At 50.4% G+C, this 13,411-nt stretch overlaps 1 protein-coding gene across 1 annotated transcript; it reads right to left on the reverse strand.

The window, feature by feature from the left end:
• Positions 1-503: 503 nt before the first annotated feature.
• Positions 504-13,411, reverse strand: CNPPD1 (cyclin Pas1/PHO80 domain containing 1). The gene is made up of 8 exons (XM_075317093.1): positions 13,205-13,411; positions 11,247-11,349; positions 10,610-10,691; positions 9,063-9,183; positions 6,938-7,066; positions 5,362-5,423; positions 5,163-5,280; positions 504-4,964 (listed from the first exon to the last, which is right to left on the reverse strand). Exons 1-8 carry the CDS (start codon positions 13,298-13,300, stop codon positions 4,338-4,340), a joined length of 1,338 nt encoding a protein of 445 aa, XP_075173208.1. The 5' UTR covers positions 13,301-13,411; the 3' UTR covers positions 504-4,337.

The raw sequence follows: 13,411 nt of genomic DNA on the forward strand, positions 1-13,411 counted from the left end.
CAACCACTCACAGCTGCCATTAATAGCCTGTAGCTCCAACCTCCATTCAGTTTAATAAAGGCAGGATTTTGGAGAGTAATTGTAAAGTGCAGGGTTAAATTTTCCCATCAAAACATAGTCTGAGTTCTCTGGGTCACATGGGGGGGTCTGTGCAAAATTTCGTGATTGTAAATGTGACAGTGCAAATTGATTTAGTGGTCATACACACACACACACTCAGCTTTATAGATTAGATTGTCCAGGGGGATCTTTGTTCTCTTTGATCATCCCCATGGTCCTGTGGTTGCTTTTACTGCCCACAATACTCAAATATACAATGAGTACCAGAGACGTACTCCCATAGGCATCCTTGTCGAGTGACTGCTGTAGGTGCGGTTACACCTCGGCTGGAGTGGTCTCGACTGTCTCCAGGGACTGGTGTATGGGGACCTTCTAAGGAGTAAGGTCTGGTATGGAAGAAGTCAGGTGAGGGCACGTATGGATGAATAACACACACGTAGGAGAATGTGTGAGAACAAGATCTGCTTTATTAGGTTACATGGAAGTTGAAGTTTTGTACAAAAGAAAAAAAAAAAAAAACACCGGAAATATAGGGTTGGGTTTTTTTTTTTTTACCAAAAACCAAATCCCGGTGGTTATTAATGTGATGTTTGTCACTTCATGCAAATATTGTACCAATAGGAGTAAATTAATTAACAAGATAAAATGACAAGTGACGGGTGCAGCGTATAACCTGGTGTGTTCTATGTGTAGAGCCGCGGATGGCACCCCGGAGGGGTCATTAGTAACAGATCCTCCTCTAAGGTTATGTGACTTCTGAACCAAATTAACGAAGATTCCCATGTGGATGTGCGGGTGATTAAATAAGATGCGAAGGGAAAAGAGTGCAAACGTATACGTCAGTCCTAATAAGAGCTAATGTCCCCCCCGTTCTGTACATTTCTTATTCTAAAATTGTGTTTTAAAAGGATTCCTCAAACTAGCACCAACTTTATAGTTTGTTATAGAATTAATCTACGTAGAAAGTAATTTAATTACATTACTTTCCTTACTTTAATCTGAAGTTACATCCTGTATTATACCCCAGAGCTGCACTCACTATTCTGCTGGAGTCAATTTGTACATTACGTACTGTATTAAACCACAGAGCTGCACTCACCATTCTGCTGGTTGAGTCACTGTGTATATACATTACTTATCTTGTGTTATACTCCAGAGCTGCACTCACTATTCTGCAGGTGCAGTTAATGTGTACACACATTACTGATCCTAACTTACCTCCTGTATTATACTTCAGAGCTGCACTCACTATTCTGCTGGAGTCAATTTGTACATTGCTTACTGTATTATATCCTAGAGCTGCACTCACCTTTCTGTTGGTTGAGTCACTGTGTATATACATTACTTATCCTGTATTATACCACAGAGCTGCACTCACTATTCTGCTGGAGTCAATTTGTACATTACGTACTGTATTATACCACAGAGCTGCACTCACTATTCTGCTAGTCAATTTGTACATTACTTACTATATTATATACCAGAGCTGCACTCACCATTCTGTTGGTTCAGTCACTGTGTATATACATTACTTATCCTGTATTATACCACAGAGCTGCACTCACTATTCTGTTGGTTCAGTCACTGTGTATATACATTACTTATCCTGTATTATACCACAGAGCTGCACTCACTATTCTGCAGGTGCAGTTAATGTGTACAAACATAACTGATCCTAACTTACATCCTGTATTATACTTCAGAGCTGCACTCACTATTCTGCTGGAGTCAATTTGTACATTACTTACTATATTATATACCAGAGCTGCACTCGCCATTCTGTTGGTTCAGTCACTGTGTATATACATTACTTATCCTGTATTATACCACAGAGCTGCACTCACTATTCTGCTGGTATAGTGATTGTGTACATACATTACTTATCCTGTACTGATCCTGAGGTACATCCTTTATTACGCTGCAGAGCTGCACTCTCTATTCTGCAAGTATTAGAGCTGAAATCTCCCAGCATAGCACATGGTTGCATTTTGGGTAGAGTAATCTTTACACCAGGTAATGTAGACTAATTATATGACGGGAAATTGGTAATAATAGGAACTCAGATTTGGTATGATTCTTTTGTCTGCTTGCTGACTTTTTCCAATACAGAGCAGCAGAATCATGAATGCAGCTCTGGAGTGTTACTGAACAGTATGTAACAGACATACGGTACTTCCTTGTGCAGGTTCTTATCCTTCCTTCCTAGATAGATCCCATTGGAGTCATTTTTCTATACTTCCCGTGGGAGATTTTGGGATAGGATCTGGCGGCTATTTTGCAGCTTTATCATAGCGACCCCCGTACCCCTATGGGGGGGCAATTATTTTGATATAAGCTGTAGCACGATTCGAACCCTGCAGAGGACACGGCCTTCAGGACTGAGCTTGTCCCGTGTGCCACGAACACTAAAAACTCCAGCAATCGGGATTGTAAAATCAGCCACATGTGGAAATGTGGAAACCGGTTGTTGAAAGCCGGAATCTTTAGGGCCACAAAACTGTACAAAGCTCCAATTTTATGCCCTTTTACATACAACGCCCCAATCCCATATCGCAAAACCCTCCGATCAGTGGTAAAACGAGCGGCGGCTCTAAATACATCAGGAAAAAAGAAGTTCTGCAACTTTGATACATTTGTATTTACCGTAAATTCCCTCTGATGTGCTTTGTGTCAGTGAATGGAAATAGGAAAAAAAAATAATAATTTTCCTCTCCATTTAGGGTATCTGCTGGTCTGAAAAAAAAAAAAAATACACGAAACAGCAAAGCAAAACAGGATTTTTTTTTATCCTGAACAAAAGCAGGTTAAAAACAAAAAAAAAAATGATATTTTTTAATCTAAACATGGCCGCCTATGGCTGATAGACGCCACTGACGATCCTGTATTCATTTTGTACAGCTGAAGGTCTGTTACAGTTTCATCCAGGGTGGACGATGTCTGAGCAGAATACATCCACAGCCCATTTCTGGCTCCTGTATTAAAGGGTTTATCCAGAACTTTGCTCATCTTTTTGCTGTGAGGCTAAAAATGTACAATTATTTGCCAAGAACCTGCCTGGCGCTGATCGCTGTCGGCACAGAGTGGTCACGGACTGCTGCCGTCGGCCAATCTGAGGCTTTCATGGACGTCACGCTGACGGAGAAGCTTCTTTTCTTCTGCTCAGTCGCTGGGTGTCTCTGCTGACGTTATACTGACTGACAGCCGGCTCCCCGCAGTGAAGCGGCAGGGAGCCGGCGGTCAATCAGCGTGACATCAGCAGAGACGCCCCATCAATAGAGCAGGCCGGAAGCAAGGAAGCTGCTCTGCTGACGTGAGGTCAAATAAAGCCGCAGACCCCTGGCAAGAGTGACCCGTGACCGATTGAGCCGTCCGACATCGGTACCGAGGACAGGCAGGTATTTAGCAGAGCCAAGTCTTGGATATCCATTCTTAATCATTTGCTACAATGTATCAGTCCAGATTAAAAAAAAAATACAATAAAAACGAATGGGCTTTGTGTGCTATTGGAACAGACTGACAGCTCCGTGTCTCCATTCACCGACAGGCTGCAGAGAAGCTGATAATAAGGAATAGAAATAAAAAGCCTATTAGAAAGTTACAGGACTTATTAAATGATTGTTTTCCTTGATCATATTTTGTCGGATTGGTCACCAGTTTCCGATTGTTGGGGGTCCGATGCTCCGCACCCCCCATATACCAGGTATTTACAGGTCCGGAGGTGGACAGCACAGCGCCATACATTGTGTGGTGGCCATTTTCAGGTACTGCAGGCTCACGTCACAGCTGAAGCGCAGCTCTGGCACCCTACACTGCGTTAACAACAGCTTATTATTAGTGGGGATGCCGGGCGTCAGACCCCCAACTTATCGGACAGTGATTACCATATCATTAATGTAAGAATCATCGATAAACCCTTAGCTTAAATAATGCTCCAGACCCCCAGTGAGATACATTGCATCAGTGCAGGTAAATCATTGACTTGTCAGCAGCTGGGAAGGTTATCTAGACTGACTACATTGTAACAAACCAGCAGCTGTCATAAGTATAAGACCTGGGCAGGTTTTCAGCCTCTGGAGGTAAATACGGATGTTTGCATTCACAGACAGCAAGCAGAACGTGCTAAACGTATAAATTGTAGAAGCAGCAGCCCCGGGGCACGGATGTGAGCAATGTCCTAGTAAAAGAGTGAGATATAATAGGTTAAATTATTGGAAGTCCTGAGCCCAGGGCACAGGCCTGACCGGAGGGGGACGGGCCCGTGCCGCCTTGTACAGGGGTTAGCCTGGAACGATGAAAGTTTGTAACCTGTCAAAGCTGCTGCCTCTGCAAAAATACATCTGTAACTCCAAGTTTCTGGACAAGTCCGAGTTTGCGGAGCCGCCTGGAGAGAGGACGCAGGAGTTGGGGCAGCTGGAGCGCAGCAGTGAGTCATGGAAGCCATATTGGTGGAGTCCAGGAAAGGCACGGACGACGGGCTGGGGTACACCGCAGCGGGTGGCGTTCTTCTGACGGCAGGTTTTGGGCCAGGATGACGGTTTTGGTTTAGAGCAGTAAGGACAGGACTGGTCGGGGGGCTGCGGATCCTCGCTTGCAGCTCCCCCCGGATCACTGTAGGTGAGTGCGGTGAGCACCGAGCCCCAGATATACAACGCTGTGGCCGTGACACTTGACCGCCGCTCCACGGACTCCTCTTCCTGGAAGCACGGAGGAACGGCCTGACCGGCGACCTCTACGGGAGGAACCGGGACGAATAAAGGCACTGAGACCTCTGACGGCAGCTCCATGACAGGGGCGGGCAGAAGAGCTGTGCCGTTAATCTCGCCCGTGGCCTTGTGGAGCACGGCAACGGAGGCAAAGAAGGTGGCAACTCCAGTGAGGTACACCAGACTCAAGAGACAGGCCAGCTGCGGGGGAAGAAGACAAAAGAGGATCAGCACAGAACAGACAGCGCGGCCCGGCGCATCACAGACAGCGCGGCCCGGCGCATCACAGACAGCGCGGCCCGGCGCATCACAGACAGCGCGGCCCGGCGCATCACAGACAGCGCGGCCCGGCGCATCACAGACAGCGCAGCCCAGAACCCGGCCCAGAAGCCAACCAACCTTGGTTACTTGCTGGCAGAAGTCACTGAAGGCTTTCTGCCACAGCTCCTGCTCCAGCAGCGCCGCGGCGTCCGAGTACGTGAACCAGCCGCGCTTCATCCCCTCCTGCTGCGCCACTCTGCAAAAAACAGAAGCTTTAATCATCTGCTAAAGAAATAAAGACATGAAAAAAAGCAGCACGGAAATGGCTGTGACTCACCGGCCCTCCAGCCACCGCAGCACCGCAAAGAATTCCCCCGGGTGAGTGTACAAACTCCAATCCTGAGAAAAAGAAAAAAAAAGAGTTAGCGGATTTTTTGCTTTGTAAATGGGGGTGCATCTTACAAAACGAATATGGCTTACCGGGGCGGTGGTGGTGGAGCGGGGTCAAAGGATGCGCTAGATGGTGTTGCGGCGGGCGGCACAGATCTGCGGGCGGCACAGATGTCACAGGACAGGGGTGTCTCAGCGACGGGTTTATGGAGCTGACTGACTGCTCCATTGAATCGCCCGCAGTTGACGTGATGAGCTTCAAGAAAAATGGCCACAGAGGCGGCGCGTGCACAGACTGACACAATGGACTTCAAAAAAATGGTCGTGAGGTCCTATCTGCGCACACGCCGCCTCCGCAGCCATTTTCTTGAAGTCCATCTCGTCAACAGCGGGCAATTCTGTGGAGCCGGCAGTCAGCTCAATGCAGCTGCTGCAGAGACACCCCATGCTGTGACATCTCCGCAGCCCGCCCGCAGAAAATTGGTGCCCGCCGCGACACCCCCGAGCATATCCTGTGACCCTGTCTCCTATAACCCAGCTCCACCACCATCGCCTTGGGAAGCAATATCCGGGAAATTCAATGGCGCTCGCCGCTACACCCCAGAGCCCGCAGCATTGCCGACCCTCCTGAGCCGCAACACCCCCGCCTCTGAGTCCGCAGCATTGCCGACCCTCCTGAGCCACAACACCCTCTCCTCTGAGCCCGCAGCATGGAAGACCCTCCTGAGCCGCAACACCCTCTCCTCTGAGCCCGCAGCATGGAAGACCCTCCTGAGCCGCAACACCCTCTCCTCTGAGCCCGCAGCATGGAAGACCCTCCTGAGCCGCAACACCCTCTCCTCTGAGCCCGCAGCATTGTTGACCCTCCTGAGCCATAACACCCCCTCCTCTGAGCCCGCAGCATTGCCAAGCCTCCTGAACACCCCCTCTTCTTAGCAGGCAGCATTACTGACCCTCCTGAGCCATAACAACCCCTCCTCTGAGCCCGCAGCATCGCCGACCCTGCTTCCTGTGACCTTCCTGATGCACTCCACCATCGCCGCTCCCCCCTGATGAGCATTAGGATTAAGACGCACTAGGATTATAAAACAGACCCTCATATTAACATTAAAAAGTTTTTCCTATTTTCCGCCTCTAAATTCGGGTGCATGCATCCAGTGCATCATATAAAACGAAAAATACGGTAACTGAACGCAAGTAACGATAATGGCTGCAAATAAAACAAAAAAAAAAAACAAAACACTTTCTTGTATCAAAAGATTATTTTTATGAAATGCAAAACCTTCTGCACTGAATATTATTATCCATCTTTCTAGGGGACAAATCTCCAAATCCCAGATGACAAAATTCCAATTTCAGATGAGTCAATCACCACTAGGGGGAGCTCTGGTGGCTGCGGACGACAAGTCTAAACAAGTTTTATAAATCTGTCAGCGCCACCTAGTGGTCACTTCAGGTGGATTATTAGGCCACTGTGTACAATGGTCCAAATACAACAAAACCCCCTCGCACAATGGACTTACGATCGCTCGGAGAAAATTCATCTCCAGATTGTTCACCGCCTGCACGTCCAGTCTCCCGGCTGCTCCCCACTCGTCGTTGAACACCTCTTCCTCTTCACCTTCATCGTACAGATACTTGCTGGCCACCATCTGTAATGGAAGAAAAATGGAAGATATTTCACATTAACATTGTCAGCGATGTCTAGTGATTAGAGGGCACTGCCGCGTGGTCTGGCCTGGGAGGGGGGGTTGCCGTCTGCTTGAATTTGGTATATGGGGGTGGGGGGGGCAGATGGGAAAACCACTTTATCAGAGGTTTTTAGAAACTTTCTAAAATTTGGTAAAAGTTCAGGAAATGTCTTATAATAATGAATTAACCATTACTGGAGATGAGAGAATCGATTTGCAGAAACCTGATACAGCGGCCGGATCAATGTCCTGTGTCTCCCGGAAGGGAGCCCCGAGACCTCCTCCTTCCTGACTGTTTCCCCAACACCTCCTATCTGTAGGCCCGGTGTGATGTCCTGTGTCTGCCGGAAAGGGAGCCCTGAGAGCCTCCTCCTTTCTGACTGTTTCCCCAGCGCTTTCTATCTGTAGACCCGGCCTGATGTCCTGTGTATGCCGTACGAGAGCCTCCTCCTTCCTGACTGTTTCCCCAGCGCTTCCCATCTATAGGCCCAGTGTGATGTCCTGTGTATGCCATATGGGAGCCCTGACAGCCTCCTCCTTCCTGACTGTTTCCCCAGCGCTTCCTATCTGTAGACTCTACATGATGTCCTGCTTCAGCTGCACGGGAACCCTGACAGCCTCCTTCCTGACTGTTTCCCCAGCGCTTCCTATCTGTAGACTCTACATGATGTCCTTCTTCAGCTGTACGGGAACCCTGACACCCTCCTTCCTGACTGTTTCCCCAGCGCTTCCTATTTGCAGGCCCAGCATGAAGTCTTGCGTCTGCTGGACCGGAGCCGTGACAGCCTCCTCCTTCCTGACTGTTTCCCCAGCGCCTCCTATTTTTGTCATCCGCCTCACTCTACAATGATGACATCACGCCGTACCTAGAAATCACAAGGTGTGCCGGAGAAGAGGTGATTTTCAGGGGTCCTGCCTAGTGGCCAAATCTATTTGCTCAACTGTATTATACCTGAAATCCCCCAACTCTTCTGTAAAGGTCATTAGAGGCATCGGAAATGATGATGTCCCATCCGTCAGTCCCATGACCACTGCAGCCAATCACTGGCCTTGGTGATCACGTGATGCACATGCTTATGGTCAATGACTGGTTAGAGCAGTCAGGTGACTGATGGGCCGGGCATCACCAGAGACCCCCAGAGTGGCAGGAAATTAATGGTATGAAAGTTGCTTTTTTTTTGCCCAATTTTAAAAAAAGAAATACAAGAAACTGTCTAACAAAAATTATCATGGCCAGCACAGCGGGTAAAGGGATAGATGTTTATGGCCTATCCTAATATCAGATTTTTTCGGGGTCTGATGCCCGTCACCCCCCCCGATCAACAGTTTGCAGCTTGTGGCCGAAAAAGCACAAAGCCAGGACACCACAGCGCCCTACACTGTGTAGTGGCCGCTGCCAGGTACTGCAGCTCGGCTCCTACTGAAGTGACTGATCCGTGGAGCAGAGGTTCCTCCGTGTACAGAGCTGCGGGGTCTCGGCCACACGCTGTGCATAACAGGCAGTCACATACGTATAGTCGTCTGGTGCATTATCCCGTTTACTACTGGTATACTGCATGCGAGGGCATTTATAGGAGGACCTCAACAGGAAACATGTTCAGACCCCACTGGGGACCCTCAACAGACGCGGTGCTACATCCTTACATGAGATCAGCCTTGATCAAGTCAAAAGGGTCTCTCCCACGTTAAAAGCTGTGAAAGGGTTAATAAAACCTGTGTATTACAGCCGCAGTGTCGAGCTGCTGCGTCCATGTGATCAGTGTGATTAATGCGCTTGCCATGATGTGACAACTGCCTGGCACATGAGTCGGCACGGCCGCACATGCTTGTGTCACACCCTGGATCATACGGATGAGCGCCTGCCCCCGGGGACTGCAGATCAACAGACAAAAACCGGCACCGCAGCCGAAGAAACCCCGGAGGGCAAGTCGTGACTGCGGCGACTCCCATCACTCACCATGGATATGAGGAACAGGTCGGACGAGGAGATCTGCTGCAGGTACTCGGGGTTCCGGTGTCGCAGCCGTTCTATGTAAACCAAGGCCAACATCATGGAGCACGGAGAGATGCAGGCCTCCCTAGTGACAAAGACACGGAGCAGTCAGCAGTGCAGCGGACACCATAGATCTCTACAATCACATCATATAAGAGCCGGAGAGCAGTGCAGGGGTACAACGAGGGAGGGGGGGTCATAGAGCCGAGACCCACAACAGGGGCCCAGGAGGTCCAGAAAACAAGGGTCCCCCAGCGGCTGCTCATAGCACGGAGGTAGCGGGGAAGGGTCGATGCATGCGGAGGGATAGCGCATATAGTCATTTCAGCAGTGCTGGGATTAGTGGGGTCCCGGGACTCGTACCCCCCACTAATCCCACTGTGGTTCCTTTGCATCTTGCACTAGTAGGGGTCAGTATGCCTGGGAACTTTAGGTGTGTGGGGGTCACTTACTGACTTTCTCCCAATGAAAAGGGGGCCGCACTTCCTACGAGTTCTCCCCATTAAAATCTATGGGAACGGAAAAGATCTGAACAAACAGCATTTGACTTATTCCTTAAGTCCCATGAGCTCCTCTCCATTCAATTCCATGGGAAGTGTCCTAGGAGCAATTTATCAACCCGAAAATCCAGGCTGCATATTGCTAGTCCTACTGTGAGCAGCCTGTGTGCCCCGGACTCGTCTCCCCGCGGCTGCAGCGTCGCCGGACTCGTCTCCCCGCGGCTGCAGCGTCGCCGGACTCGTCTCCCCGCGGCTGCAGCGTCGCCGGACTCGTCTCCCCGCGGCTGCAGCGTCGCCGGACTCGTCTCCCCGCGGCTGCAGCGTCGCCGGACTCGTCTCCATTGAGCACATCTGGGACGTCATTGGTCTGTGATTACACCGGAGCTGCCAGCAGTGGATCTTGATGATTTGCCCATGTGCATTAGGCGGCAGAACCTTCCGCAGACGACCATTAATGACGTCACTGATCGCAGCTGAGCTGAAAGTGCAGAAATCGCTCAGAGACTGGTGAAATTGAAATGTTGAGAAAATTTTGTTCCCAATTTTCCCTCATTTTCAGATCAGTGACGTCTCCATTCTGAGATTTCTGTAATTCCTTGACGTTTCCTTCTTGATGGTGTGATTCCAATGCTGAGACTTGTGCAGTATATACATAAATACAATCAGGGAGGAAGTTACATAACGAGCGGCTCAGACTAAACCTTCCTGCTGCAGAGCTGCGCTCACTAGTGTCCTGTATTTACAGCCCAGCCCTTGTGACATAATATCTGCTGCCTGCGGAGAGCAAGTCATCGCTGATGTGACAACTCAGTCTACTCCACCAGCACTGGCATGAACCTAATACTGATGAACTCGACTACGAATAATAAGGAACGCTGGGAGTTGTAGTTCTACAACAGCATGGGAAAAATCAGGCTGCTGCTTTAGAGTGTAAGCTCTGGGGAGCAGGTTCTTCTCTCCTTTCAATGTATATAGACTTTGCTGGCGGGCGTACGAGGACCTGGGACTCACCTGGACACGTGAGCTGCGTATTTCTTCTGCAGGCGGCGGATGGGGCTGGGCGCAGCTTTCTGCAGCAGTTCCACAGCGATGTCTGTAAGAGGGGGGATACACAAATGAGAAGGGACAGAGACCCCCGGGGATGAGGTAGGAGATCACACAGGACTAAATATAGACTGACAGAAGTAATCATACCACCGAGGAGAGGGGCATCAGCACAGCGCAGGTAGGGCAGGGAAACTCACACCGCCCCTGCAATGTGCCACCTACATACAGCACCACCACTGATCATCATTCCTGGATGAGAGTCTACACTTTCCTTAATTTGATCATATGATTAAAAAAAAAAAATACATAAAAATCTCCTAGTTTTGTGTTCACAGCTCTTATGCAAAACTGTGTGTCCAAGTCTACAGCCTACTCCGCACAAGACAAGGGGGGGAGACTGGGGTGTAAAATAGGACGGCAGCCGCACAGGGACTGAACGCATGGAACGGATCACAGGAGCTGCGTACACAAAACGGAAGGATTTGTTTTCATTTAGCGTTTAATGTTAGAGATGAAGTAGAACAAAAATAAATAAATAATTTATAAAATATCTTTCTATATATCAGATAACCAAGCACCCTTGTACAGAGGCTGTGCTCACCGGCCACCGGACTGGACAGGTTCTCCATGGGGCACTCCGCCTCCCATCCGTAATACAGCCGCTTTCTCACCCGCTCGCTCAGCTGGGGATGTCCGGGTAGAAACTGGAACAGAAAAACAAAATGACTGATAACGGATCGCCCAAAGCTGAGAGTGGCTGCAATCATCAGAGGATGCTGAGAGTCCAGGTGATAGAGGTGGGAATAATCAGAGGATGCTGAGAGTCCAGGTGATAGAGGTGGGGTCCTCGCACTTTCGCTGTCTGAGCGTTGACACACAATGCAATGTTTACACTAGATCTGCTGGTCACATTCTACACAAGGACCCTGATAATCCAGCAAATTCCTGAGTTATCAGACTAGAACATACACAATTTAAGAAATGTCCTACTTTGAGTCATCGGGTCAGTACACGATATGGAGAAAACACCTGGGACAGAAGTGATCACTGAATACAGGTTTCTCATTTGGTCCCATTGCCCGTCCTCTCACTGATACCAGCGCATCCTGTAATAGGAGCCTCCGGGGTAACACGTCCATTCATGACATTTCTCCTCCTGAATCTTCTCTATCACCTGTGACTGATATTTTTGAGAAGTGGAAGGAACCGCAGTAACTGAGCCACGGAGTGGAGACCCTGTAATGTTACAGAGCGGGGGGCCGAGTGCTGAGGAGCAGACGACAGAAAAGTCACCACCGCTCTGCTGACCCCATAACTGCAGAGTCCAGACCTCATCTGGTAACATCAGCACAAACACTGCATCCGCCAGGAGCTTCATGGCCGAGCAGCTGCAGCCGCACGTCACCGAGCCCAATGCCGAGCCGCACGTCACCGAGCCCAATGCCGAGCCGCACGTCACCGAGCCCAATGCCGAGCCGCACGTCACCGAGCCCAATGCCGAGCCGCACGTCACCGAGCCCAATGCCGAGCCGCACGTCACCGAGCCCAATGCCGAGCCGCACGTCACCGAGCCCAATGCTGAGCCGCACGTCACCGAGCCCAATGCCGAGCCGCACGTCACCGAGCCCAATGCCGAGCCGCACGTCGCCGAGCCGCACGTCACCGAGCCCAATGCCGAGCCGCACGTCACCGAGCCCAATGCCGAGCCGCACGTCACCGAGCACAATGTTTCTCTTCGGATGGAGTGGTGTAAGGCTATGTACCCGCGGATATATCTGCAGGTTTCCCACAGCTGCTCCCCGGAATCCGCAGCTATACATTGCTGCGGGACTCCAGCGAAATATCTGCGGGAAACCTGCGGACATTCGTGCGACTTACCTGCGGAAGTCCCGGCCTCTATCTCCATAGTGGAGGTCCGAGATTTCCGCAGGAATAATTGACATGCAGTTATGTGCAGCTGTGGGACATCTGCAGCCGCATATTCCGCAGCATGGACACAGCACTCCCCATGTCCCATAGGATAACGTGGGGAGTGTCTGTACTTGCTAAAACCTGCGGATTTATCTGGAAAATCCAGATAAATCCGCTGGTTTTCTGTGGCAACAGAGTCCAGTGGGCACATAGCCTAAAGCCGCCACCACTGGACTCTGGAGGAGACGTGTTCTGTGCAGGGACGGATCGCACGTCTCTATCCAGCCCTTCAGCAGTAACACCTGCTCCTGGGAAAGCTGGGTGGTGACTACAATCAGGATAGGGTCAGATGGATCATGGAGATGTGGTCACTCAGCTTTCCCCCACCCTGCAGGGCAGAGGTCACAGCAGCGCTACACGCTGACACCACAGCCCCGAGTGCACCTGTATAGGAGGCTAGTCACGTGACAGCATGGGGACACGTGACAGCCGCCATATTGGTTACCACCCAGCTTTCCCAGGGATAAATAAAACAGAAAAAGCTTTATTGCTATTACTCTGACAGGAGACAATGATTCCAGGCCTGTGATAGAGTCTTTATATCGCTCGCTCTCTCCTCCCTGACGCCGCGGCCTCCTCCTCACTCACCGGGAACTCCATGAAGCCGTGTCCGGGCAGCTGGAAGCGTCCATTCTCCTCCCGGGGGTGAGGCCCGCACAGGCGTCCGGACATTCTGCGCTCCATGGCGGCTCCGAGGTTACGGCGAGGCCGGGGCTGTCTCCGCCGCTGATCCGAGGCCGCTCCTGCTCCTGCCGCGACACTTCCGGGACCTGCGGAAAGGGCGGGGTCATCTTG

This window comes from Anomaloglossus baeobatrachus, chromosome 7 (genome assembly GCF_048569485.1).
Source record: "Anomaloglossus baeobatrachus isolate aAnoBae1 chromosome 7, aAnoBae1.hap1, whole genome shotgun sequence".
NCBI classification, from domain to species: Eukaryota; Metazoa; Chordata; class Amphibia; order Anura; family Aromobatidae; genus Anomaloglossus; species Anomaloglossus baeobatrachus.